This window comes from Lepisosteus platostomus, chromosome 15 (assembly GCF_059453375.1).
Source record: "Lepisosteus platostomus isolate fLepPlt1 chromosome 15, fLepPlt1.hap1, whole genome shotgun sequence".
NCBI lineage: Eukaryota > Metazoa > Chordata > Actinopteri > Semionotiformes > Lepisosteidae > Lepisosteus > Lepisosteus platostomus.
This window is the reverse complement of record NC_142625.1, coordinates 23,785,131-23,812,484: the sequence shown is the minus strand read 5'-3', so window position 1 is coordinate 23,812,484 and position 27,354 is coordinate 23,785,131. Positions and strand designations below refer to the sequence as shown.

Genomic DNA, 27,354 nt, shown 5'->3' with positions numbered 1-27,354 from the left:
CTTGTAAAGCTCAGGAAAATACTCCTGAAACGCAATAATAATAATTGCTTACACTTAATGCCATGTTAGCCTACGCTATGTAGTTGGAATGCAGTTTAATTTTGACTTGTTGTTGCAGAAATATTTCATCTGCGTGATAAGGGCCATCAGATATTGTGCTCATGTGAATCCACTATCCTCCACTGGACGTGGTCTAGTAATGACATTTTTTTGTATGCAACTCAGGCTCAAGGCTAGAACTAGCATTCGTGGCTCAAGGCCTCAGAAGAATGAAAGAATATGAAGCATAGAGAAAAGAAAAGCACACTTTTTAGTGGTCTTATATTGACGCATTCAGAAAAAAAAAAGCTGCTATATCTTTTTATTTCCGCTTTGTTATTTATGCTTTGCCAGATTTCCTGTTGCCAAGGCAGGTAATTTGCTAGAGCAAGCCTTGTGTATGCACAGGCTCCCCAATTAGTTCTCTCTCACCCGTGACTGTGGCTTTCCCTCCAAGCAGAGAAGGAAAACTACCTAAAAAACCCGCGGACTGTGTAATCTGCCTCTGCTGAGGTCATGTCATTCCTGCTCTGTCACCCTAAGTCTGCGAAAAAGTCATGTGGGTCTGCTAGGCTGACTGTGCTGTGCTCTTCTTGAAGTCCCAGCCACCCTTGCACTTTCTAAGACCTCTCACTTTCCCCCACGAAACGCGTCTCCATTTGACTTTAATGCCCTGCAGAGTGGACAGGCCCCGGTTATGAGCCACAGGATTCCAAAGCGGCTTTTCCTTCCGTTACTGCCCTCCAAAGCTCGGAGAGAAATGTCAACCACTGCCTCAGGGGAGAGATCTGCTGTCAGTCCGTGTTTCTCAGAGCAGAGGGAGCTGGTGCCTTGTCGCCTTTAAAACATAAAGAGCCCCGGAACCCTGATCCTAGAAATGATGGGCTTTGTATGGGATGCTTTCCAAGACATTTCATGCAAGCCTGCTTACTGATGCAGAGAAGGAATTTTACACCCCATGTAGGAGTGTCTACACAGAAAATGTACTGTTCCCTCAGCCCACAGAGGAGGATACCTTATCTAAAAGTGGCTTTCTACTGAAAACAAAAGAGACACATTCTTAAATGTGTTTAATTTGTCAATTCTCTGGTTCTGTGAGGCAGTTCAGCCAGAATTTGAACACTAATTTGAAAAGCTGCAGCGCACAATTTTCAAAAGCTGCGCAGGCTCGTTAAAAACAATTAAATAACCCGGGTCCCCTGCCAGCTGGCCATCAGGTGCCAGGGGCGTCGCGTGATGGGGATGCCATCACCGCCACAGGGCGGACGAGAACCGAGCGCCGTTCCACAGGAATGCTCCCCTCCCGCCCCCATCCGGAGAGCAGGAGGTCTCTCTTCACAGGAGCGCGGCGCCCTTCCTCCCACTCCCCGTGCCAGCGCCAGTGCCAGCTCCCTCCCGCTCCCCCGCTGGCATTCCCGGGTGACCTTGGATCGACCCTGCGCCGCGGGACCCCTGGCGGTTTTTGTTGCGGCTCTCAATAACGCCTGCCGCCAGACGTGTTCAGTCAGGACGCCTCCAGGAGCACAGGGCCAAGTCCGGCTGCCTGGAAACTCACCTCCTCGGCTACACAAGGCCCTTCATTCTCCCGATAAGATTCATTTTATTTAGCGTTTCTTTCCAGCTTTCCAGTAACGTCTATAACTGGATTCCCTGGAGCCTCCTTGCGATTAGCCTCTGCCTCCCAATGTCTGACAGTATTAGCACCAGCTGTGTTTTCAAGGACTACTCTACACTTTTCATGTCATCCCCACATTTTAATTCCTTTCTTCAGGCCCCATTGCAGAGGTTGCAGTGAGCGACACACAGGGTTTATATAGGCATGTCTAGACCGGCAGTCACTACTTTTGTGAAAGATTAATTTTGACAATTTGCAAGGTAATCTTGATTTTTTTCATGTGTTTTTACTTTATATTTCACATTAATTTATATGTCCTCCTATGGACTTTATGCATTCACTGTGCTTTGCTACACCAGGCTAAGATAACATGTTACATATTAGGTTTCTGAGAACAGAAAACAGGAATGAAAAAGGCACAGAAATCTAGTGATATTTTTTCAAAGGCTGCAGTATTTGCTTTGGCCAGAAGAGGGGGAAAATCCTTCCACTAAGGGATAAAACTACCTGACAAAGCATCTCAGATCAGTACTTAAAATTTAACCTGCCCCAGTGGAAATTCTGGTATCCGAACAGGATGATTGTTTTACAGTTGGACTCTGACTGCAGTATACACTATACAAAAGATACACTTCACTGTCATAATGTTGTGGCTAATTAACTTAAAAAGATGCACACCTTTGTACTGTAATATACAGTAACAAGTGTTCTCTGATAATCTGTCAAAAGAGTAAATGAAGACTATTTCTGTACTCATGAAATGATGCACTTAATCTAAATGATCCCATAACCTCTGTGCATCAAGCACCCATTCAGGAGAGAGAAAAAAACAGCATTTTGTACAAAAAATCATAAGGCTAGCCCTGTCCCCTGAAAAAAGAAAGCAAGACACTTGCAATCCAAATCAAAATATCCCTCCTGATTTATGTTTAACATTTCTAAAATATGAAACAAAAAAAGTCACACCTTTCTCTTTTTTTCAAAAAATATCTCATTTTCATGGATCTGCGTCACTGCCTTTCTTAATAGGAATAAATGAGCAAATGGAGGTGCAGACACTGTCAATATCCTGCGGGCTCTGGAATTCATCCCATTCCTTGTAACTGATAAACTGGTTTGATCATCGTATTAGCTCAGCATGAGTCTCACTTCTCAGTTTTAACAGATATCTAACATTTTCATTATTTTAAATGCGTCTCTTAGGCATCCTTGAAAACGTGCACAGAAACACTCCAATGGGTCAATTCGTGCACGGGGTATTTGCACGACTATACAGTACATTTCACGCATAGATTAGAATATGTAAATCTTTGTGGTCTAGCTGAGAATACCCCTCCACTGACAGACTGTGCTCTGTCCCATAAACGAACACCAGCCTAGGACTCTGTCACGGTAAAGATGAATGTCATATACAATGCTGAAACAGCAGGGTCCCATTGACACATTGTATTCTAATATTTGTCATTCTGAAAGAAAACACTGGTTTTATTGACACTTGTCTTGAGTTTAAATAAGGTATCATAAGAATTTAAAAATAAATGAATGGCTTCAGAAAGAAGCAGGAGACAAAAATATTCTAGAACATCATCTGCAAGACTACACTTCTTATTTAGAGGGTCTCATCTGGGGCGAGCAAAGTATAACATCCAACACGTTGTAAAAAATTAAAATAAAATCTGTATTCAAAACACACAACATACTGGCTTTGGCAAACAAATTTAAAGAAAATATTTTTTTGTGAGAAGTCAGAGTTTCTACCTTGCTTAGTTTGAACTGTTTATCCCTCCAGCCTGTATTTTAACTTCCGTTCAGACTGTACCCAAATTTGATTTCTGCCTCAATCTGCCACTAGAGAGACTCTGTTTTTGCAGCCACTCCACAATTAAGCACTGTGCAGATCACACGCCTTGCTAACGACCTACAAACTCTACAAGTGCAGATCTATGTTCCTGTAATTGCTATTTGCTGATGCATGTCTCTAAGAGGCACTGGAAAACAGCGGTGGAGAATCTTAAAGGAGAGTCAGAGGTGAAAAGTCCGAATGGCTGGGGAAGGGGCTGACGGGCTTATCTTACTGCTTTGTAGGTCTTCTTCTGGCCAGCGTGCTTGGGGGCCTTGTTGGGGTCGGTGCCAATTTCCACGTGCATGGCGTAGATGATGTCGAAGAAGTCCTCCACCACTGCCACGCGCTTCAGGGAGGAGGTGTCCTGGCCTGGCACCCCCTCCACACACTGCCACAGAGAGGAACATGCGTAAGCTCATGTTGACCTGCTAATCGCCAGAGCAAAGAGTGATCAGCAGCAATATATAATAACTTATAAAAGAATACGTGAATAACAGACCAAAAAAATGATTGTTCCTGTTTCACTATCACACTATCTATAGCCACAGTACAGTTATAGCTTACATAATACACACTTTTTATCTGGATTGGGATCAACCCATACCGTACAGCTTTCCACCACTGGGACAGCCAAGTCAGGCTGCCATCCAGATTAGCACGTTCTATGAACACCAAGGAGAAGGCAAATATTTAGTTGACGGAACAACCAAAAAAATATTGTGGCAAGAATAATCTTTTTCTGCAAACAACTGAAAGTTACCTTGGCATTTTTGCTTTGGAGGTTAGATCGGAACCACGCTGAAAACGTGTTTCAGCAGCCCACACTCAAGGGACTTGAGTGGCCGGTATGGTATGAAGCAAAAAGAAAGAGGTCGTGCTATGAATCAACTTTTTATTTGCAAGCAGACTCTGAAAAGTATGAGTACAGATACATTAAGAGAAATAAAAACCTAAACTTCCTCTGCATCGAGCCCTCTGTCGGGAGTTCAGATGACTCATGGGTAAAGTTTTCTACTTTCTGACAGGCTTATCGACCTCAAACGCTCGGAGCACAGAGCCACAGTCGTGCCAGAGATGTGGCAGCTGCAACGGACAAGCTTAAAAAAAGAAGAAATGTAACCACAACAGGCGCTGTCCCAGTGGACGTTTTTTTTTTCTAAACAGCATTTTTGTTTTAAACAAAGTAAAGTCACAGAAGCAAGTTCTAACCTAGAAAATACAAGTTTTGGTCACAAAAGGTCTACAGCTGAGCATCATCATTCATTTGTCAGCATGATTTTATTATCTAAAAGACTCATTCTTCAGCTCAGTAATATTCTAAGCAGCCTTTCTAATAAGCATCATTCTAATATTACGATTAGATCTGTGACTAATACACATTTTCTATTGCGCTTAGGACAGGGTTTAAAAAAGGTCATTCTACTGGCTATTTAAAGAATGGATCTTTTTAAGGCGCACACCTTTATGAATAGTTTTCTGTCAACTGTACATTAAGTGATACCACACAGCCGACTGTTTACACCTCAAGCTGCATGGAAACCCACAACTTAATTAAAAAGTATTGACCAGTGTCGCTCTGCATGGGCTCTGGCTAGGAGGATGCTTGAAGGCTGGGACTCAGCTGAGCAGCTATAGGGCCTGCTGCCCTGCCAGACGCCTGTCATTAATCACCCCTAATGCATGAGGGAAAGTTTTTTTATTATTAATGCTGCCGCCCTTTAGATGAAACATCAGATTTTTCATTGCTCCGTGGTCCTCATGTTCTAGACTACCCTCAACCCCCCTCCCATAAATAACCCTGCCTCTCACTCTAGTCTACAAGAACTGTGTGACATCCTGCTGTGGTGAAAAACAGTGATACTATTAGCTGGAGGGTGAGGTGTCACTCAAGAAGATGCAGATCAAATCAGTATGAAACGCAGTACTCTTGAACGCTATGCTGAAGCAGCTGGTCTTTAGCACTGTTGCTACAGTTCTATGAGCTTCTTCTACCAACAAAAACAGCCACTTTATTTATTTCAACACAGCAATGCAGTGCCCAGCCACCACAACCATCCTGTACTTAAATATTAAAGCCTCATTAAGAATGATCAGGGAAAGAACAGTAATGCTTCATTATTTCTGCCAGTGCTAGCGAAGAATCATAAAACAGGAACTCGTGATCTCTGGTGGAAGGCTCTGTGGGTTAAAACCATGAAAGATACATTTGGAGCATGATGCTGACCTTAAAGAATGAACAACATTCTGACAATCACAGGCCCTGCTAGAATGTTAGCTGATTTCGGAACACGTCAAAACAACCGGATACAAAATCGGCCTGCCTAACATACAGTATACTAGAGCATATTTTCATGGTTCACAGAAGAACGAATTTGAAGAAGCAAGCGAGTGATCAGGAAAACAGGGCTCATTCGCACAGCATTTGAGATCTCAAGCAGAAGAGTCACAATTATTTTCAAAGACTATACTAACTGGTCATGTATATTTTCGTCTCCCTCTAGTCCCACACTTGGAACTAGTTACGAAGATTAGCGATTAGACTGCCTGTGCAATTCAGTCAATGCTCTGTTAAAACCCAGAGAGATGCACTCCGGTTACCTAAAGGCTAACCTTGTTTCCATAGAAACCAGAGCTGACCTCTGAGGGCAGGTGCACTCTGCCGCAGGCAGGATGACAGATCGTTACACCCGGCCGAACTACAGCCGCGGTACGAAAGGTTAACTTTCTCTAGCGTGCCTCACCATCTGAGGGGCGGCAACCCAGACTTTTCCCCCCACCTTTCGGCGGCGATTATTTCGAGCCACGGTCGCCTTTTTCATTTTTTTCTTTGAGGGGATCCTGCTGATTTTTTTTTTCTCAACGCAGAACCCTTTATCGAATCTCGGGGGCTGAAGGACTCCGCATCGCGCCACCCCCCCCCCCCGACGGATTCTTCCCTATAAAGGCCACGGGAACAATAAAAAATAAACAAAACAAAAAAACGAAAACAGGCAACAGCTGACTCATCCCGGCACTCCTCGGAGTAGGTGTCTCCTACGCGGATCTTGAAAACGGGACCTGGAGCTGGCCCTGTGTTTTCTTCTTGCCTTGGGATTGCAGTTAGTGTTTACCACACCAAACCACCAGTAATTAGCAACTGTGCTGTAGTCTATTGTCTGGGGATCGAGAACCCAGGCCGGGGATGGGGGGGGGGGGGTATTAGAGGTTGCAGGGAAGAGGCCCTTCCGTCTCCCCTGAGCTGCCCTGAGTGGGGCCTGTTGAAAGAGCTGCTAGTCCAACCAGCCTGCTCACTCTCCCCCAAGCCAGGTAATGAGTGTTTCCATGGCGACACAGCAGAGTGTGCAGGACAGGCAGACTTCTGGCAGGGAAGAGCTAATCCAGCCTCCTACAGCTGGGGCACCTTCACTTGCTAGGGGTCAGCTGATTCTTCCTCTTTTTTATATCGAGGGCTGCGTTTCCCTCAGGGGGAGGGGACGGAGGGGGAGAGGCACAACACACTCTGTTCCGAAGGCAGGTACTGTGCATCCTTCACATGACACCTTTCACAGTTCACATACGCCCTGTGCGAGTACACATGTTAAAATTCACGTGGACGCTGCTGAAGACACAAGCGCGGCTCTTCAGCCCTGGGGGAAAATGTCTGTTTATATCGTAAATGTGCGGAAATCCCTCAACAGGCAGTCATTGCAAAATACAAACACCCAGAAGGAAAAGCTCAAAAGCCTTTGTTTCTCAAAGAAACAGGAAATCATAACAGGTCCTGGGTCTTCCTGCACTCTTTGTCCATCGACCCTGATTTCTTAATTGTTTAGGGTTGGTTTTTTTTTTTAAGGAACAGGACTGTAGGTACTTATTATTTCCCCACATATAAAAACGGCTGCGGGTCTTCTAAAAAGAACTCCGGGGAAGAGACACGTCGGCCCGTGTTGAAACGCAAGGGTGTTAAGCGCTCCCAGCTGGTGGGCACATCAGCAGGCTGTGTAAGGAGTGTTTGTGACAGAAGATGCCCGTTATTGAGAAATGGGGAGGGGAGGGGGCGGTCAAAACTCCTTAGTTTGATATTGAAGGCAAGAGATAACAGGTCAAAGTCAAAGCTCTGAACAATAAACCGGCCCTGTAAAACATTAACAGGCAAGTACTTCACAAGAAGTGACTACGCTGGAAGAAGGCCGCATCTTACAGGACAGGGGTTTCACCTGTACAATCAGCATCGGCTAGCACGCTTCATACCAATGAGACCTCTTTGTCCAATGTCTATTTTAATAGGGTAATTAAAAGTGTCATTAAGTTCATTAACAGTACAGAACAACTAGTACTGAAATGTACCATTTTCAGAAATACTGAATTTGAAGAATACTTTGTAGTTTTTGGAAATACAAACATTTCATGAACGGACCCCCAAGAGAGGGACAGTATGTGTCACAACACTGAATTTTCTGCATGTCACAAATTACCCAGCCGATCATCATTAATATAAGATCCTGTTTTTACGTTTTCCTGCCAATGAGATGTAGCTGCTTTCCAGTCTGTCAAACCCAATGACCCCGATCTTGTCATACGAAAATGTCACAAAAGCAGGACAATTTCCTTCGGACAGCCGAAGCCACTGTGCAGCCCTGCATCTTAACCACTTGTGTCTGAGATCGTCTGCCTGCAGCAGTGATCAGAGGTGTGTAATAAACCAGTTAGTGCTGACTGAATTTATCAAAATGTCAAATATTGAAAAAGTCCCACTATAATTGAGAACTCGTAATGAAATTAACATTTTCTTTGGCTTCGTGTTATTTCTGGTGTATTGTGTACTGGGTAGGAACTGCTCTTTATCTGGTTGGTGCTCCCTGGGTTCCACTCTCAAAGGACCAAACAAAAGGAGGCTTGTGCACCATATTGTCAATTGCTTCCACGTAATTAAAGTCTCCCTTCCTTTCTCCTTCGTACCTCCGAATGGGTTTTCAGAGCACGTTTCTAAATTTACACCAAACCCTGTGGTCATCGCGGAACATTAGGCCTACCATCTGTCTCGGGATTAAGAATGAAGAAATGAGAAATAACAGAAAATAATAAAAACTCCCTTTAGAAATCTGAACGGTAAACTGAAAACCATTGTATTTCCGTGCAAGCTCGACACTTGTAAGAAACAAGTCTCCCTATAAGAATTCCTACAAAAAAATTCCAAAGGGGTTTTACGTCTCTGGTATCCATTGTTTTAAAAACCAACATACACAGGATCTAAACCATTGGTGTTTTCCTTCTTTTTGTGCAAAGGCCACGCAATGCCCATCATGCTGCCTTCCTTCCGCCTTCCAGAGGACAGTTCTGCGACCGGAGCTGGGCTGCAGATCCACGGTTTCACATGGACCCCATGGTCTGGCGCTGCCTCTCTCCTCTCCCAGCCCGAGGCCCCCTGCCTCTCTCCCAGTGCGTTATCGCAGAGCCTTCCTCGTCCCAGAGCAAACAGCTCAAAGGTGCAGCCCTGTTGCTAGGATACCAGAGGGTTCATTTGGTAAACGGCTGCATGACCCCCCGTCATGGAAGTAGCTCCTCTGGAGATGCAAAGTGTGCTGTATACAGTACCAGGCTTGGAGGGGAGCAGAACGACGCCATTCAAATGCCCTAAACCACATCTCAATGAAGCGCGCTGCTGCTTAAAATATCCAGGCCGAGTGAACAACAGGAGAGCAACAGGCGTTTATAGAGCATTGCAAGGGTAACGCTGTAATTGTGTTTGTTTGTTTGTTTGTTTGTTTGTTTGTTTGTTTGTTTCTGGGGGTGGGGTCTTTGAAAAAGGCCTTCTATGAAGCTGCACATAATTCTGTTACGAGTGATAATTCATAAAGAGGTTTCCGGAAACTAAAAAGAAAAAAAACCTCGAGGCCGGGGGGTGTTTCTGTGTTGGAGACAAAGACAATTGCCCACTGTGACTCTGGATATTGCCCCCTTCCAGACATCTGTCGTGTGTAATTACTCAACATTTTGCCTTTGCGGGACCCACCCAGAAATCACAGGGATTCCGATCTGAAAGACCAGGTACCCAAGACCAACTGTAACCAAGGTTTCCTGTGAAATGATCTGAAATCTCTCCATCTTTGATATTCCTTACTATAGCTGGCACAGGTGGAGAAGAAAAAACTCCAATCATACCCTGTTCCAGTGACGGCAATCCCACATGATTGTTAGATAAACTCTATGGATGTGATCAAATAAAATGATCACTTCTTTCTTAAAGATGCTGCCCCTTACAGTAAAATAATTGGTAAATGAAGTGGCGTCTAGCTTTGTGAAGCTACAATCTATAGTAAAACATGCGTCTGTCACATCACCACAGGAAATGAAGAGAGGGTTGGTGGCCTGTCACACTGATGACATGGAAGAGCAGCGGATTAAAGGGTAATTTGAGGGAGATACGACAGTCATCTCTGCAAATGGGTACTTTTCTTGCAGCTCTTTTGGGTTTTTCTGTTCAAAAAGTTCGTCTTTGACGTAATCAAAATGCAGATTAGTACACTGCTTCTTTAACAGACCCTAGAGTGCAAACCAAATAAATGCATAAGAAACTACCAGCTGCATTGCTGATCGTAATGACAACAAGAGCAGCTGCATTGCTGATCTCCTCACGGTTTCTTCAAAAAGAGCCTCTTTATGTGATCATGACATGATTGGACACGAACGTTTACTGTTATTTGGGAAATAACAGAGGATGGATTTATTTCTTACACATGTTGGACTCTTCATTTCACAGTCAATCACCTGTTATAATATGCCATTATAGGATCGCTATCTTTACAGTGCAGAGTAGCTTGTTGTTCCCTGATGGAAAAACATGGCCATGCTTTGCCCAAGAGCAGCCAAACCCTGCGCAGACGGACAGAGATCACTCAAGTGAGAAACACACAGGGGCCCTCGAGGTATCATCGGATCAGCAGATTGTTAATGTAATAGTAGGTCACATTTACAAGTCAACCTTCTGTGGCAAACAAGCCCAGGCTCTCCCTGTCCCTGTCCCTGTCCTTCTCCCTAAAGATCATGGCAAAACCCTTGTGTGTTCCTCTGCTTATTCCAGTGGTCCAGCTCGGCCCATTCCCAACGCGCTCATCAGTCTGGAAAGCCCAGCACATTCATCGTGCTTAAACTTCACTGATCACATCTACTGCTCAGTCTTCATGTCGGCACAGGAGACTGAAGACAGATGAATGCCTACATGACTAATTGCTGAATGTGTCACAGTCTCTCTTTCTTTCACATATAATCTCCTGGGGTAATAAGTTTCCTTTCGCTTCTCCCGTCATTATATCTACACGTCCTCTGGCTTCACAGCCTTTTACCCTTCCCAAAGCCTGATTAAACGCAAATACACATGACAGTCCTTGATCCTGAGCGGCATAGCATAGGCACGACGCTTACACCATACTACAGCAGCTCTACTGATGACTTTCTACTCTTTTCCAGATGCAGTAATTGGTCGACTTTTTGGTCAACGGCATCACCACGCAGAGCATAAAAACAAAAGGCTTTTTCCATGGTCCCCCTTTTTGTAAAGAAGAAATCTTTCACGACTCCGAGGGGTTGGTCCGCAAATCTAATTATACTGAGTTATGAACTGACTGCTGAAAGCTCTCTACATCACACTGTAATTAGACCAAAGAGACAGCACTAATAGGACGCTAGGATGCTAATTACCAACTGGAGTTGGCAGCTTGAGCCAAGATGAGCTAAAGGGGGCACAGCCTTCGGGTGGGGGTAGGGGACTAGAGCTTTCTCTTCCCTTCGGAGCAGACTGCTATTGTCCCAGCTCTCCTCTGGAAAAGGGAAAGTGAATTGCGCTGGGAAGCATTGATTTCAAAACGTGTACAGTATATGCATATGCCTTCCGATAGACTGTGTCACTGATAAATTGCTAGCAGGAGCAAGCTAAATGTTGTGGAAGTGCAGCAGATGTGCAATGCTATTTGCAAGAACACAACTGCGCTCATGAAAAGTGGCATTTTCAAGCACTGCCGCGGAACCTTGTAGGAAAGACTGTGAGACTCAACACACAAGCAAAAATTAAAGCTGTTCCATCATCGCTGTGCACCTTTTTAAAAGCTTATCAGCGATCATGACTTAGGTTGTAAATTGCACACTTGCTATCTGATCCTGAGGGAAAAGCAGACTTTCTTTGTCAGTTTGCAGAGCGAGAGCCAAGAGCTGTTTCTACAAGCCTGGCTTGTTCTAACTCAGCGCTAAGTTTAAACTCATATTATCCTTACATAACCATGCACTTTGCCCAATTTTGACACCAATTTTATATTCAAAAACCTAATGTAAGCAAATACTCATTATAAACAAAGTGTCTCCCAAAAGCTTTTCTTACAAAGGTCTTAGAAGTCTTACAATCTAAAGTCAGAGGCCTGTGAAGCTGCACAAACCATTTGATTGGCATTTTTCTCTGCACACTGGCAGCTGATAAGCAGGGCCACGGTTCCCACAGCTTTCTCAGATGTATTTTTGAGGGCAGTCCCCCTGCTCAAAATAGCAGTGTAGGATTCATTCATACTGATTAAAGGAAATAAGAACATCAAGTTAGCAAATGGGACCATTTCTCACTTCTAGTAGCTAACTGGTGCTGGGATGTCATTCAGAGGTTTCTCGAAAGCAGCAAAAGTACTGGCTTCAACCACACAGATGTGCAGCCTGGCTTGCTTCAGACTTCCACAACCCTTTGTGTAAAGACAGTCTTAGTTAAAACAAAGGATGTCTCTTTTGGATGCTTCGTGTCTTAAGGGCACATTTTGACACCATATTTACATGAGGTCACCAACACGTCTCTAACACTGTACGTAATGTGGTTTAAAGGTCAACACCGCAGGTATCCACATCTCTGTATCAAACTGTTGCTGTTGATTGATTTCATATTCTCTTTCAATCCTGTTTGCAATTGCTCAGTTTCTCAATGGCTCCCAGTGTGTTGAAACAGTTTCCCTAGCCCACTGCCTCTCAAGCCCAGAAGACAATGAGAACCTAACAGGTCTCACCAGTCATGGCAGAGTACAGATACAGCTTCCCCAAACCACCTCTGCTGTGCAAACCAGACTTTCACTACAGTCCCCTGCCACTGCGCAACAGTGAAAACAGTGACAGATGCAATATGCAAGGATTGTGGAATCTGAGATCCTGCTAGAGGAACCTTACAATAAGCCATGTCAGCATTGTGGGAAAGTGGGAGTCGTTTAGAAAATCAACTATGGAAGTTAATAACTCGTGGGCGAAGAAAGAATTGCCTGTTACATTTAATACACCTGGGTTTTTCTGTGAAAAGAACTTGTAGGGATTTTCGGGAACACATCCGTTGTCACCAGTGTCAATAAGAAAGGTTACTTCTGCTAGAGACCTGGAAACATCGCTGTGGCCCGCCCGCCCCTCCCTCCCTGCCTCGGCTCCTCCTCCTCCTCCTCCTCCTCCTCGCGGGGGCTCTAGGCTGGGACACACCAGCGGCCCGCCCCAAGCCCGCTGTCGCCGGCGCTGCGGTCCCGCTGCAGAGTGGGGGTCAAACTGCGCGCCGGCAGGGCCTCTCGACGAGGACGAGCAACAGCAGCACGCTCCAAACAGGAGGGGAGGCTCTTTGTGTCTTTCAGATTCTCTTCAGAGCTCCAGAAGCCAAACATGCAATGACATGCATCCTCTCGCCAGCGTGGTTTCGGTTTGTGCCCCCTTTAAAGTCATACATCTTTTCACCTTCCTGTGTGATCCCTAGTCGATGACTCAAGCACTGTGCGTGCATTCACAACCTACTGGGGGCCGAGGCTGGCCTTCTGAAAATCCATGCTGCTAATTTCATGCTTGTAAAGTTTGCATTTAGATAAGAACAGTTACAAAAGAGAGGAGCCCATCTAGCCCTTTTGGTAGCTCGTAATCGATCCAAGAATCTCATCCAGATGGCTCCTGAAAGAAACCAAGGTTTACTCGACAATATAGCTATACAGCGATGGTGAGCAGAGTCTGAAATCACCTGCATCTCCTTTTTGGAGTGTGGCGTCAGAGTTCTCTACCGCTGGAAATTAAAAACCCATCTGACAGGGTTATTTAGGGAGGAGAGGGAGTGAGCCTGTTCTCATGTTCCTTTCGTTTCAACTCTTAAGTTCCCACGTAATTAGCGCTTCATTTCTGGGGCGGTGGTACCAGAGAGCTACAGATTGAATCAGGAGGTGTGATAACATTGCTGCTAAGCCTGGCGGAGAGCAGGGGGCACGTGGGGTGAAAATGGGGGTATCTCTAACCGATTTTCATTTTTAAAACAGAACTTCCCCACCCTAGACAATAGCGAGGACGACAAGAAGTCAGAGCGTTCCTCAGCTGCTTGCCGGGCCATCCAATAAGTAGTCTAGTCATTCGTCATTGAACAACTTCAAATTTTGCAGATGCACAGTAAGATCGGTATGAATACCAGCCTTTCCACTGGCGCTTTTTTAATTTGAAGGCAGCATGCTCTCCATGAGACTCCAGTGATGCAATTGTAAGCAAGGCAGCCCCCACTGCAATCCAAATGCTTCGTGGGCAACACACACTCCGGTCTCCCACATCACGATAAAAAAAAGAGAACTGAAGCCTTTAAACTGAATGGTTAGTAAGAATACATAGAGTAAGTTTGCCAGCCTACTGGGACTTAAAATAATCACTGGTCTAAGCATGTTGGTGACCTTTGCTTTGCAGGGAAAACAAACATACAAAAAAAGCTATACATCCTTGCCAATGGCCTTAGATTTCCACCACCAGCAGTGGCGGCTGGAAGGACGACAGCTCTGTCTGGGCCTCTGCTGAGTGGTGATGGTACAAGGCTGGACAAAGGAAGTCAGGAGCGATTTATTGTTCCTCCCCCTCGTGCGCTGGCACCATTCTAGAAGAGCAGGGGGCCCCTCGGAGACATGGTTGCACCCTCTGCACGCCACTTCCTCGAGGCCCAGCACAAGCAGCTGCGCTAGCTCTCGGAAAGGACCAGCGCGCTCTTTCATCTGGTCAACTGGGTCTGCCTTCTGACACTGCATGGGTGCTTACTGAGACCCTCTGATGTTACAAACATTTCAGAATAGATTTGTAGGCAGCCTGCAATCACAGTAAACTTGCACCAGAGCAGCTCTTAAAATTTGTTATTGCTCTGATGATAAGCTATAAGGACAAAGCGGTTTAAAAAACACAATTGACGTCTGTAATTTATAACGTTACCCTTATGAATGTATGCCGACTGCTTGTTCAAATTTGATGAAGGAAGCACAGAAATGGGACAGAACAAAATTTAGAATGGCTTTCATGTAGATATTGCTATTATAATGCAAATCTAGGCAATAAATTGTTGAATATAGAATCACGGGGTCCAAAAAAACATAATTTATTATATCTCATCTATGTATTTCAAAACAAGTCCTTGGGTGATTCCATGTGGTGCCAGCCTACAGCTCTTCCAAGGCAACTATGCCAGCATTCCTCCAGACCACTGTCACACCCCGCACCCCCACTGGGACACCGAGATCCGAGTCATCAGGCTGATTGGCAAGGCCGCTACTGAGCGGCCGCACGTCCCAGGAGCGACCGTTCTCGGCACTGCCCCCCAGTGGTGGAACGACATACCTGTCACAGTGAGAACTGCGGACTTGCTTGCCATCTGCCAGAACAGACTGACAACTCATATACCTGATCCCAGAGGTCGGTGCCTGGCCCTGACATAGTGACTGCGCTTTGTTAGTGCATCCTGTCTGTCCGTCAAGCAGCACTGAAACCGCTTAGCACTGTGCAACATCCTAGCACTTAACGCTGTGCATACGTTTTTTTATAGTTTTATGCATACTTTGCATCCTAACTGCATGTGATAGCAACTTGCTTTATATAAAAGCATTAGCCAAATGCAATATAAATCCAATGTGTATGGCAACTGTACAGTAAACATACACTGGACACACTGGACAGCTACAAGGGATGGATGGGTAACATCAGGCAGGCTTCAGCACCTCAAAGCTAACTGGCTCAGCATTTCCCTGCCAATAGGGCAGACAGCTCAGAGCTCACCGGGACAATGAGCCCTGTTAACACAAAATCTCCCCATCCGGCTTCTTCACGACCTTATATTCTATTCCCAACCCCTTCCCCTGCCCAACTCCCACCTCCAGCTACACAGGATGGGACTTGGTATGATCTTTGTTGTGTGGCGCCTTGTCAGCAAATTTTCCAGCACTTACAAGTTAAAGATTCTGCACCCACAACATGCCTACTGAAACTGGCTCACAGGCCACTTACTTCCCCAAGCAGACACCAAACCCTTAACCCCCCCCCCCTCAACTGCTGAACTAAAGGATATGGCGCCGTTTACTTGCCTCTGGAAATTACTGAGCCTGGGTTCATTTCCCCAGTGAAATCGAGTTAAAAATGGGGAGGCCTGGCAGTTGAAACTAGTGCATGCCAGGAGCAGCTGCAGAGGGCTAAACCACAGGCAAGCACTTGAATCTGCTCGCACATCTACACATCGGCAGATATCATCCAATTCGGAGCTGCCCGACACCAACAAAACTTCAGATGTGGTTACAGCCCTTGTCCTGAGCTAATGAAACCAGAGAGATAAAATTCGTCCCATGCAAATGAGACTGTAAACTTTTCCTGTCAGGGTTCAATGCTTTCAGAACACAATTTTGCTCTGGCTATTTTCAAGAAGACCAGTTAGCAAACAGGCTACTGTATATGGACCAAAGGACCTCCACTCATTAGTGATCCTTCTCATGTTCTAAAATTCTATTAAACTAGCAAGTCAATCATTTGGTTGGTTGGTTTATTACCAAAATAACGCAAAGGCGTTTTGACGATGAAAAAGGAAAAGTCGAGAAACAATTTGAAAACTCATCTACACTACAATGCAATACAATTTTGCTGGACACTAGCACGACTTTCTTAAGCACGACTGTCCAGATACTGGCAAAATGTTCACCCAGAAAATTACTACATTTAAATCTTGCATTTTAAATGTCTTCAGGATGTTATTCTTGTGTCTGAGCGTACACATGTGAAAAAAATAGGAATTCGTGTATTACATCTGGGATTGTACCAACAGAAGTAGTGTCTTGTACAGATCTCTAATTTCTGGCTGGGAGTCAATGTGTCCTCTGCCTTTTGAAAGAGGAAAAAATGTCTGTTTTTTTTCACTGAAAGGTATACTTACACCAGGTTATCCCACTTAAATGAGACGGAGTTAGCATGGCTCAGGTAGACCGGTGTAAAAGGAGAAGGCTTCAGTGAGTATCTGATCTCTACTCCCACAAAGAAATCGGAGATAAAATTCCCAAATCTCATGAGGGCCTTCTGGGAAATACCTTGACCTCAAGGGTGAAAATCAGTCAGAATCTTCCCCAGACAGCAAGTATTCCCCCACTCACAGTGTGCTGGTTTTACGGGCAGCAGAACTGGCCTTGAACTAGGAAAATTTTTATGTGTAACAACAACTATTCTCTGGAAGAGTTTCCTCCTACCTCATGCTGGCTGTGTAAATTGGCGCCTCGGACTTTCGCGTGAGCCTGAGTGAATGTGTGTGCTCTGTGCGCCCTGCAATGGGCTCTGCTGTGCTGCGCAGGGCCTCGAGCCGGACACACCCAGACTCTGGGCTGCTGTGGTCTTGACAGAAGCAAGCGGCTTTCTCACAACACTCCCATGCCTTACCCTCTGTCGCCATTCTGGTGAGTCAGATTTTATTACAGATGCAAATAGGAGTGCTTAACCGAGGTTTCTTCTAGTTTCAGATCCTTTTCTGGCTTGGCAATGCCGAGTACCCCGTCAACCCAACATACCATTCGATCATCTCGAATTGTCACCCCACCTTGAAGGAACAGAGACTTTCTGACACCTTCTACCAAGCCAGATTCGACAAGCACCAGACATCTCAGATGCACCAGCCTTTTCCTACTGGTAATGTGGCCCCTTGCAATTTGGATTTATTTGTGTGTGCTGTGGGGACGTCACTCCCCAGGGGAAAGGCAGGGAAATTCCCAGAGTTGATTGGCTCGTCTTTTGGAGTAACAGGCCTGCGTGCTGTGGGGCTCTGGCCTAGGAGATGCCAGAAAGGCAACGATCAGGTCCTGGCTGGGAATGAGTCACACACACGCCATGCTCATTGTTCGGCTTCAGTCAGACCTACCAGCCCAACCCTGTTAGGGGAATGGGCAAACAAAGCCACACACGTTCACACAAACACTGCAGTTTCCGTGGTGTGGTGAAGAGGGCACTCCACACACCAGGACACCACTGCTGCCTTGCCAGACTTCAAAACACAGGCTTCCGGATGTCCTATCAGTCTGGGGAGCCAGGCTGGTCCTCCAGCAGGAAAAGATAAGTCTTTAACATAACGAAGGTATTTATTTGCACCACCTTCACACCACCTGAGTGCCGATACTCCTTCTCCCCTGCTCCCGCCCCCTCTCAACGCCAGTCTTTAGTTCTCTCAGGTTCTATCAGCTGCCGGTTTTCCTCTCTCCCTCCCGCCTGAAGACGGCACCGCAGCCGGAACGTCGGGTCTCTTTTCCTTTCAGCAAGGAATAAACCGTTACCCGTTCTTTTTATTTACAAAACCTAGCTCCCAAAAACAAACAAACGCCTGGCAGTGCCTCGCAGTGCTAGCTCACTCCTCCCTGCCCCTCTCCCTCTCTCTCCCAAGCAGCCAGGCAGGCTTTCTGCTTCCGCTGCACCAGACAAAATCAGACGCGCTTCTCACTCGTGTTCTACAACAAAACAGACTTTTAATCTTTGCCGCCGGCTGTTCTTTCTCTCTAAACTCAAGTTTGCTTTCTCCTTCTGTCGATTTCTGACAGCGCACACCTGCCTTCCCTCTGGCCCTTCCACCCATCCTCCAAGTTCTGAGTGCACCTGTCATGGCCTCCCTGTAACAATAGAACAACAAAGGGTCACAGACCCATTCCCACTTAATACTGAAGGACTAACATCCCACCTTTGTTTCCTGGCCAGCTGGCCACTGACCAGCTGGATTCTGGGAGCTGTAGTTTTCCCCCAGAATCTGCTGCTCCTCCTCCTTTTTTTAGAGACCTCTGCCCTTCCTGGTGTCACAATATCTATGATCATCATCAGCCCTTGTCCACTGCTAGAGGAAGGCCTGTCAGTCTTTCCTTGAGCATCTCCCTAGCGATCCTCAGCCCGCTCGCTCCAGTCAATATCTTTATTTTAAAGGTTCCTTTCTCATCTTATCATGTTCCATTTCATTTTGAGGGTTTCTCTTCATTTTGTTTTCCCATGCATACATCTTTCTGTGTCTCTTACAGGTTTGCAATAGTAGTGTTTCTGTATCATTCTTGTATTTAGGGTCCATGTTTTGCATTCATATGTTAATATAGGCAGCACGCATTGACTAAAAGCCTCTTTCTAGGCACTAAGACACTTTCCCCATTAGACACGCGTCATCTTCAGAAGCATTCTCGCTAATGTTTGCTCTTCTGTTTTCAGTAGCCTGACTTGCAGTTCATTCCAGCAGTTACCACCTTGTACCCTGATCTCATCAGCTCTCATACGTTAAGCATAGCTGGTTCTGGTCGGTACTGGGATGGAGACCCAAGGAAAATCAGTGGTACAGTATGTATGGGCATAAGGTGGACCAGAATTTCTACACCCCAATGTCCCAATATGATGACGGGGATACTGTGATGTTTTAGCCTCAGCTTGAACTTGCCTTTGTCTTTAAAGTATGTTGAAAAGGTTACATTTTTTGCTTTTCCAAATTTCAGTCTAGCATACCTAAATCCCCCCTTCACCAATTCCCCACATTGATCGTCTGGTGCAGAACGGCTGCTGTGCACCCCCCAGGTGGGTGCTGCACTGTAGGGATGAATTAAGTGGTTCTCCTCCTATATGAAGTGCTCTGGGATGAAAAGAGCTAATCAGATACAGGGAATTGGCCTGAAAACCTGCACAGTTGTTCTAGTTCAGTTGTTCAAAGTCACTTAAAATTCCATTGGAAAAAAAATAATTGATAAATAGATTAGGTTGCTCTCAGTATCAATTTAAGATTTACAATGATCTTAGCATTATGTAACAACTTGTGCACATGTTTAAACACTTAAAAGAACATTTTGTTTTGATTTTGTGTCAGGCACGAGGTTTAAATGATTATTTTGTGTTTCAGGCAAAGATCCTTCAGCTGGACAGAAAGAAAAGTAACAATAAAAGAACCACGATGGAAGACTGTTGTCTAAAAGAAGTAAAAACAAATGATTTTTCTATCATTTAATCCATGTGTAGAATTAAAAACTTCCTTTTTGTTTGTAGTCATAATATTATTAATACTGCAGTTCAACCTATTATATAATGATAGTTCCTACAGAGGTATCCAGAATCCTAGATGATTCCCACCGATTTTCATGTTAAAACTAGAAATTAGAAACCCTTACCGCACAGCAAAAAAAAAGGAAAGAAATAGAAACATTATGCACTCTTAATAATCTCTCATTCTCAAATGCGTGCACACGTTTCTGAGGCTCAGTTTATACCTTGGCATGAGACACAAACACACTGCAGCCAAACTGTGGATGCTAAGTCCTTTAAGACCCAGGATGCAAAATGTAGACATGCTTTCTTCCATTTCTTTAGCTCTGTTATCATTTTTTTTTATGTTCGGGAAAAAATAAACGATGCCAAATTTCTCAACATCTAACAAAGTGGCTCACAAAATCCCCACAGCGTTTTCGGTTTTCTGTCTGCCACAGTCAGACGTTCTTTGGCCTTTGCTCTACATCTTTGTTCCCAGTTCCCCTTCGACTGAAAGATGAAAAGTCCTTCTAAATGCACTCATCAACAATGTGACCCCCTACCCACCCACTGGATGGAACTGACCAAAATCCAATTTACATGCCTAGGGCATTAGAAATAACATAAACCAGGCCTTTAGGGCACTCCTATTAAACAGCTCTCCCTGAGGTCTGAATGATATGTATTTAGTTACGAGAAAAGAAAAATGAGACGGGATCCCAGAGACCACAGTGTGCCTGTGGCCAGTGTGCTCCCAACTCTCTCCCTGACCCCCCTCCATGGGCAGGACATCCTAATATAATTAAAGTCACACTCTGATTTACAGTTGGCTACACTGCAGCTGTTTTTGAATGGGACAGTGTTTGCCCAGACTGAGGATCTCTTTCAGAGCTTTCGGGTGCCTTGACATAATGCACCTCATATTTTCTGGAGAGTGACTGCAAATCATTCACCCCACACGTCTGTCCTAGGCCAGGTGACACATTTGAATGGGATAAAGAACAGGGGGAGAAAAAAAGTAAATTCACTCGTTCTTCATTTCAGACCGAGCCATGCAACTTTTTATGGCTATTGATTCTCACGGCAAGATCAGAGATCTGTTCGGCACTGCATGAGATAAATAAAAGCCTGCAAAACGACAGCTGCTGTTTCTATAGCCAAACAAGAGCTAAATTGAATTGAGCAGGTAGATAAGCTCCCCAAACTCACCCCTTCCCCCCCCCCTCCCCTGTAACTACACTTCCCCCACTCACCCCTGGGAGAGAACGCTAGCATCTGTATCCTGTCCTGTGACAGATGACACTGTTATTGAAAGCAACAATGCAGAGAGGTCAGACGTAGCGTCTTTTAGCTCGAACTGTCGGGTGTAGGACAGGCCTGGCTGCTGGCTACGCAATCCAGAAAATACCGGGTTCTGGATAGCTTCAATTGCAAAAACAAGGGACTCAGTCAGTAAGAAAAAAAAAATGTATGATTTCCAAACTGGACACACGCTGGCTGAAGAAACAGAGCTCTGCTGTGGCAGTTCTGCTTTGTCTGTCAGGAGGTGACAGCATGAGACAGCATGAGTTTGTTTTTAGTCTTCTACAGGCAAAGTTCTTTAACTGATTCAGGACACAAAATGGGAAGGAAAAATAGGACTATGTAAAGATGTCAAAAGGTCCAGCATTGTGCGTGGACCTTTTGCGGGCTCCCCTGTACACACCGCCTTCTGGGGTGTTGAGTTATGAAACAAAAGTAGTTTTTAATGATGCTCTAGTGGGAGTCCCAGAGAGAGCCTCCTCCTCACTCTTGTACTGTAACACACAGGCACTCCTCCTGTATCTCTCCTGCCAGCTCACTTGTGCAAACATGGCTACTAACCGGGAGGCAGCTACTGCACACTCATCACTGGAAGCCAGGTGCTCCCCTGTCCCCTGCCCCCCACACACACCCACTGCGTGTGAACAGAAGGGGTAAGAAAAAAACAGATCACTTTATCTTCAATGTCATGTATTTATTTCACCAGGATAAGAGCCCCATTGAGACCACAGATTTCTGGGAAGATAGCAGCGCTCACAATTAGGTTACCTGGGCTCACACATTTATTGAAAGTCTTCAACACCTCAGTGCAGCTGACAAAAAGAAAGGAGAGGAAAATGGACGAAAACAAAGCTTCGTCCTGGTCATCCCATGCTTGTGCACCAATCTAGACATTTCAGGTTCTGTACCCATAAGTGTAAATGCACAGCGACTGCTCCTGATTTTCTTACAAAAAGAAATGAAGCCTCCTGTCTTCTTTGAAGAGAGGAACTCTTCGACCAAACAGGGTTGTGTAACAGGTGTTTAACGTACAGTATAGTGATGGACACCTCATTCTCAAGGGTGGCAGGGTCATTTAGATTATGCTCTGCTGTTAACTTAATTGAACCACTTATATGCTAAATTTAACACATTATGCACAGTTGCTGGCTTGAGGATAGGTGGTGCAGCTCTAGAGAACTACAGCTGCCCACCTCCAATGCAGCTTGTGACAGTGAGACCCTGGGCACCCTTCCTTTTTAATTCCTTTCATCCTGTTCACAGACCATTTTTTCTTTTTTTAATTAGGACAACAAATCTTGAATTATTTGGGATTGCCAATTAATTGTTCATGAGTCATCTAAACAGTCACCACCCTTGTACCACAAATGGGGAGAATGAGGACATGCATGCATACTCCTCCAGCTCAGGCAGCGTTCAGAGCCACGTGTCATTTCACATGATGGCTCACCGTAGATTGGAGGGGCACATCTTTCAAAGATGTAAGTGCAAATTTGCATGTGCTTCACAAAGCATAGGAGATGTCACCTCACTAAATTAGACAATAAAACCACTCTCACTGGCACTGAACCAATTGTGTACTGCTGTTTGAGAACTCTTGGCTGTGTTCTTTTATTTAGGAAATTTTGGCCTTGGTCTCCATGTTATTTTGGTATTTGAAAGCTGCTTTTGTGCAAGGGACTGAACTCCCATCCAGAGGGAGACAGGTTGTGTGCTCTCTTGAAGAGGGCTATATGTAAAACATGCTCCTGCATCCCACTATTTTTCTTTCAATGTTCAATACTTAGATTTAAAAACAATACAACTAACCTAAGAGAAAAGTGCAGCAGTTTATGACATTGCCTTTAATCCCCAACGCCGAGTTAAAAGGTGGTCTTAAATAAAAACATCTCAAAGCATGTGATGTCTTGAATCAACTACATATACAGTACCAGCAGTAAGAAGAGCAGCCGGAATTACTGAATTATAAAAGCCTTCAAGACTTTGAACTTTCTTCAAATTCAAGGTCTACGATTGCCAGAAATCTTTCTTTCTTCTTGAATTTAAACCAGGACCACCACATTCAGTGATTTTTAAACAGCAGACCAACTTTGGGGGCAAAACCTCTGTTGTTTGCATGAGAGAAGAAAACATTCATTAATTGCCTGGTTTTAAGAAACGTCCTGTTAGAGGACACATTGATAGGAATAGTACAAATCTTGACAGGAACTAAAAAAAAAAAATCCCATCTGACCTATTTCTTCAGGAAATTGTGCTGCATGAGACAAACCCAGCGGCCACAGACATGACACTGAGACTACTTAAAAGTGAGAGCATGATTTATCCATTCAAGAGTGATGACTAAATGAAAGTAGGAAACACAGGGTTGATAATGATCGAGGGATCTTGACTTTACAAGCTGCCATTAACACTTCACAGTCCCCGAGTAAGCGCAGAAGCGGTGCTGTCAGAGGTCTTAATTCATTGCAGCAGATGTTTCTCCTTTACCAAAGTAAGAACATAAGGAGAAATGCTGCAAAGAAGAGTTTTCAATAAAAGTAGTGATAAGACCTTCTTTGTCCTTTCCAATAGGACATACCAAATCATAACCTTTTTCTAACAGGCATGCCTTGTAAATTAGTATATAAGGGATATGAATTATACTATAGCATAGAAATCAGAATAGCTTTTCACAAAGGCTTAACACTATATCTGCACTATCCACAGATGTTAGCAGAAGGTCTGTTTTGCTTTTCATAGAATTCAGAACCTATCTTCCAGTGAAACCCCCACAGCCTCGAATCTAAATCTCCTTCTTGTTTTTAAGTTCTCATTCTCTCCCCAACAGAGGAGAAAATACAGAAGTTGTTCACACTGAAACCTGGCTCAGAAAACAGGGGAGATTGCCAATTCCTTCTCATTTAGCCAAAATCTGGGCAATTGTCCAACTTTCCAGTGCCGTTCACTCACAATACAGGTAACGATTTGTAGTTTTTGCACTTTTATGCTTATTTACAATGCGGTTACAAAGAATATGCTGGATTGCAAACCCTAGAAGAAAACAAAGGGTGCACAAAACAAATCTGAATGGAATCCATCTACATAATTTCATGCAAACTGTTACATAACTCACAGGTGAAACTAAAAATAACTTAAGTCTGTTAGGAGGGCTTTATAAGTTGTCACACCTCCTGACAAACCCTTATAACAAAACAAACAAATTACAAGCAAGACTAACACCAGCACACTCACGCCAAGAGAACAGTGTACAGTCGCTTTCTGCTCATGTAATCATCTGAAAAATAAACCCAACTCTTATTGATGGATCTTTCTCTAGTATGCAGTCAAAACAATAGAGCGCCTACTGTCATTTTAGATCGAGGTCTATAAAAACCCTCTTCAGAAAGTTATGGGAGAGATCTACAGTATATCAGATGGGTATTTTTTCAAAAATTAGGTCTTCCATCCCAAACCAAAAACAGTCTTTCATGTGTCAGACTTTTCAATAACAGCCTTCACCTGTTATTTAAAGTCACAAGATTGCTGTAACAAAGCAGTAGTCTTAAAGCGTATGCAGATGTGGTAGCCCTGCTAAAGCATTTTTGAGAATACTTAAAAAACGTGCCGTTAGGTGGAATAGATTAATGAGACAATTAACACCAGACTTTAATGGTATACATTACTTCTCCCACCACTCCTGAAGGAGCAGAACACAAAATCAGACCCAGCACTCCTGCAGGCCAGCAGACTACATTGGACAAGTGGCAGATGAATTCAGTGAAAGCAGTACTTGCTTTCAGATTAAGCCATTTTAAATGTTGCAGCAGGCACACGAAAATAGATTAACAAAGTGTTCTATCAGATTGAGGGGAACAGGTACTGGGTATCATAAAGACGAATGTACCAAGCGGGCACCCAGCTTGTGGGATATGCAAGACAAGGCACTGGTCACTAATATACAGGCACCGCTGAGCCGTAGGCACGAATGCGGACATCAAACTTACTGGCGTGCTATATTATTAAAAGGCGATATTAAATTATGCATATTTAATACGAACGTGGATATTTCACATTTCCACCTTCCTTAATGCATGAAATTGACCCGCATAAGTGGAATAGTATGTGTTTTTTTTATTCCTGTACTATCTGTAATTTTCATATGCGGTAATTAAGAAAACGTCTGCATTTTATTTTTTAATACCACTTTTATAATCCCCTGTGCTTCCTTGCTTGCGCAAGGAGTCAGCGTATCGGTCGAGGCTTATCGCCTGACAGGACAGGGCATCGTGACCATAACGCGCGCACACACCCACATACACACAATTTCCACGTCGCCCGCACACCTATTGATAATCTGCTAATAGACTATCACGGGACACATCGGACCTAATGGGAACCTGTCCATCTTGAGTTTAATGAACGGCTAGAGCGGACCCCCCTTTAATAATAATAAAACAAACAGATGCTCTCTCTCTCTCTCCATAAAAACCCCAGAGTTGTTAGGACACAAAAGCAAGCTCACGACATTGCTTGGCTCCCACAGCCCGTACCCATCTCATGGGTGACGGTGCTGGGACGTGTCCTTTACATTCCCGGTTCTCGGAGCCGAAAGGAAAGGGAAGAAAAGTTAGAAATGGAAAGAGGAGAGAGGGGATCCCGAATTCTAGTTAGGCAGCAGGGCAAGGGTATGTAACACAGAGAAAGATAGACTAACCGTTGTCTTTACGGGGACGTAGAGTACAGGCTTCCCCGCTGCGCCTTTCTTCTGCTCGCTGTGACCGCTCCCGACCTGAAACCCTTTAGATTTCACCCAGAATTTAAATTTGGCGTTGATGTGGTTGTTCTCGATATAGACGCCGTCCGACTCGTCGCTCTGGAGCAGCGTTTGCAGAATCTTGTTATATTTTCTCCGGGTGACGGTCTTTGTTTTACCCGAGTCCCCGTAAGTCCGGAGGCACCAGTCCTGAAATTCGCTGAACATCTCTCCCTCCGACACGGGGCTTCTCCTTATTAAATCCACAGCTGAATTTTTAGACATCGCTCGGCCTCTCTTTTTTTTATGTCCTTTCAGCACACAAAAAAAGCCAAAAAGAAAAAGGGGTGCTCTAGTCCGAGAGGATGAGCACCATGCGCGTCTGGCGTGTAACCCCGACCCCCTGGAAACCGGCTCTCCGTGTGCTATCACACCTGTTTGCAATAGCGATTCCCCTCCTGTCCCAAAACGCAACGACAAATGCCCGCCGCACACATCCTCCGTTACAGCAGAGAAAGGGGGCTGTCCTACAGGAGAGGGTATCTCCCACCTGTATGTTAAGAGGTCTCTGAAATGTTCACGCTGTTATTTGAAGGAAAAAAAACCCGAATAAGCCAAACTGACGCGGAAAAGCCGCAGTAACACGCTGGCGAGTACTGAGCGGTTTTGGGAACAGCCGAAATGGGCTGCACCTCCCCCAGACGCCGGGCTAGGAGCGATTTGACAGATAATACATGTTCATATGGTAATACTAGCAGGACCCCTCTGCACACTCCACCCACTCCACCTGTTTGAATCAGACCCTATTCGATGTTGTACAGTAACGAAACGCTGGTCTTCGCAAAAATACTCAATCGCAGCACTGAAGGGGCTGAGGGAAAGCGTCGCCTATATCTGTGCTACCCGCTCCAAAGCATTAAGGACCAGAATCACCACGAAATTCAACAGGAAGTGCGAAACCCAAATTCCCAGATCGACACAAAGCGAGGTGCCCGTCCCACGAAAGGAACAGCACGGCGACGCGCATACAGCGGAGATGAATTACAACGCGCGGCTCAAACCGTGTTTTTATTTTCTTTTTTTTTAAAAGCGCATATTTTAGAGGGGGTAGTGAAATGGGATGGTGAAGACGGTTGTGCGTGGGTAAGCGGGGTCTCTCACACGAGATCGCTTTAATGATCCGGTGATGTCATAGGGGTGATACGTTTTTTTTTAAAATTCCGGTTTGGGACGACCGGGGAAAACCAGTGTTCATTTTAACATTATTTCCTTTCAGCCGCAGAGCGCGTTCCCCTACCACGAATAGCACTACTAGCTAATTAAAGCATACAAAAATAAATATCTTGTAAATAAAATGTACACATTGGTAAGTGCGATTTCGAACGGTGTTAATCAACAAGATATATCTTGAAATAAATAAGTGGATTTATTCTACTCAGTAGCTTTCTTTCCGAATAAAAATACTTCATACTATATATAGTTTTAAAAAAAATGTAAAAATCCGGGGGGTATCGTCAAGAAAACAACATTAATTGGAAAACAAGTGGCCCTGGACGGATATTTTTG

General features: G+C 44.7%; 1 protein-coding gene across 1 annotated transcript in view; it reads right to left on the bottom strand.

Moving 5' to 3' along the window:
* Window positions 1-26,928, bottom strand: part of nol4lb (nucleolar protein 4-like b) — a 115,511-nt gene extending 88,583 nt beyond the window's left edge. Inside the window, exons 1-2 of the mRNA XM_088608335.1 lie at window positions 25,750-26,928; window positions 3,730-3,885 (exon numbers count right to left, since the gene is read on the bottom strand). Of these exons, the coding sequence (XP_088464461.1) occupies window positions 3,730-3,885; window positions 25,750-26,073 (480 nt within the window). The 5' untranslated portion in view covers window positions 26,074-26,928. The remainder of the gene's footprint in view (window positions 1-3,729; window positions 3,886-25,749) is intronic.
* Window positions 26,929-27,354: the final 426 nt, after the last annotated feature.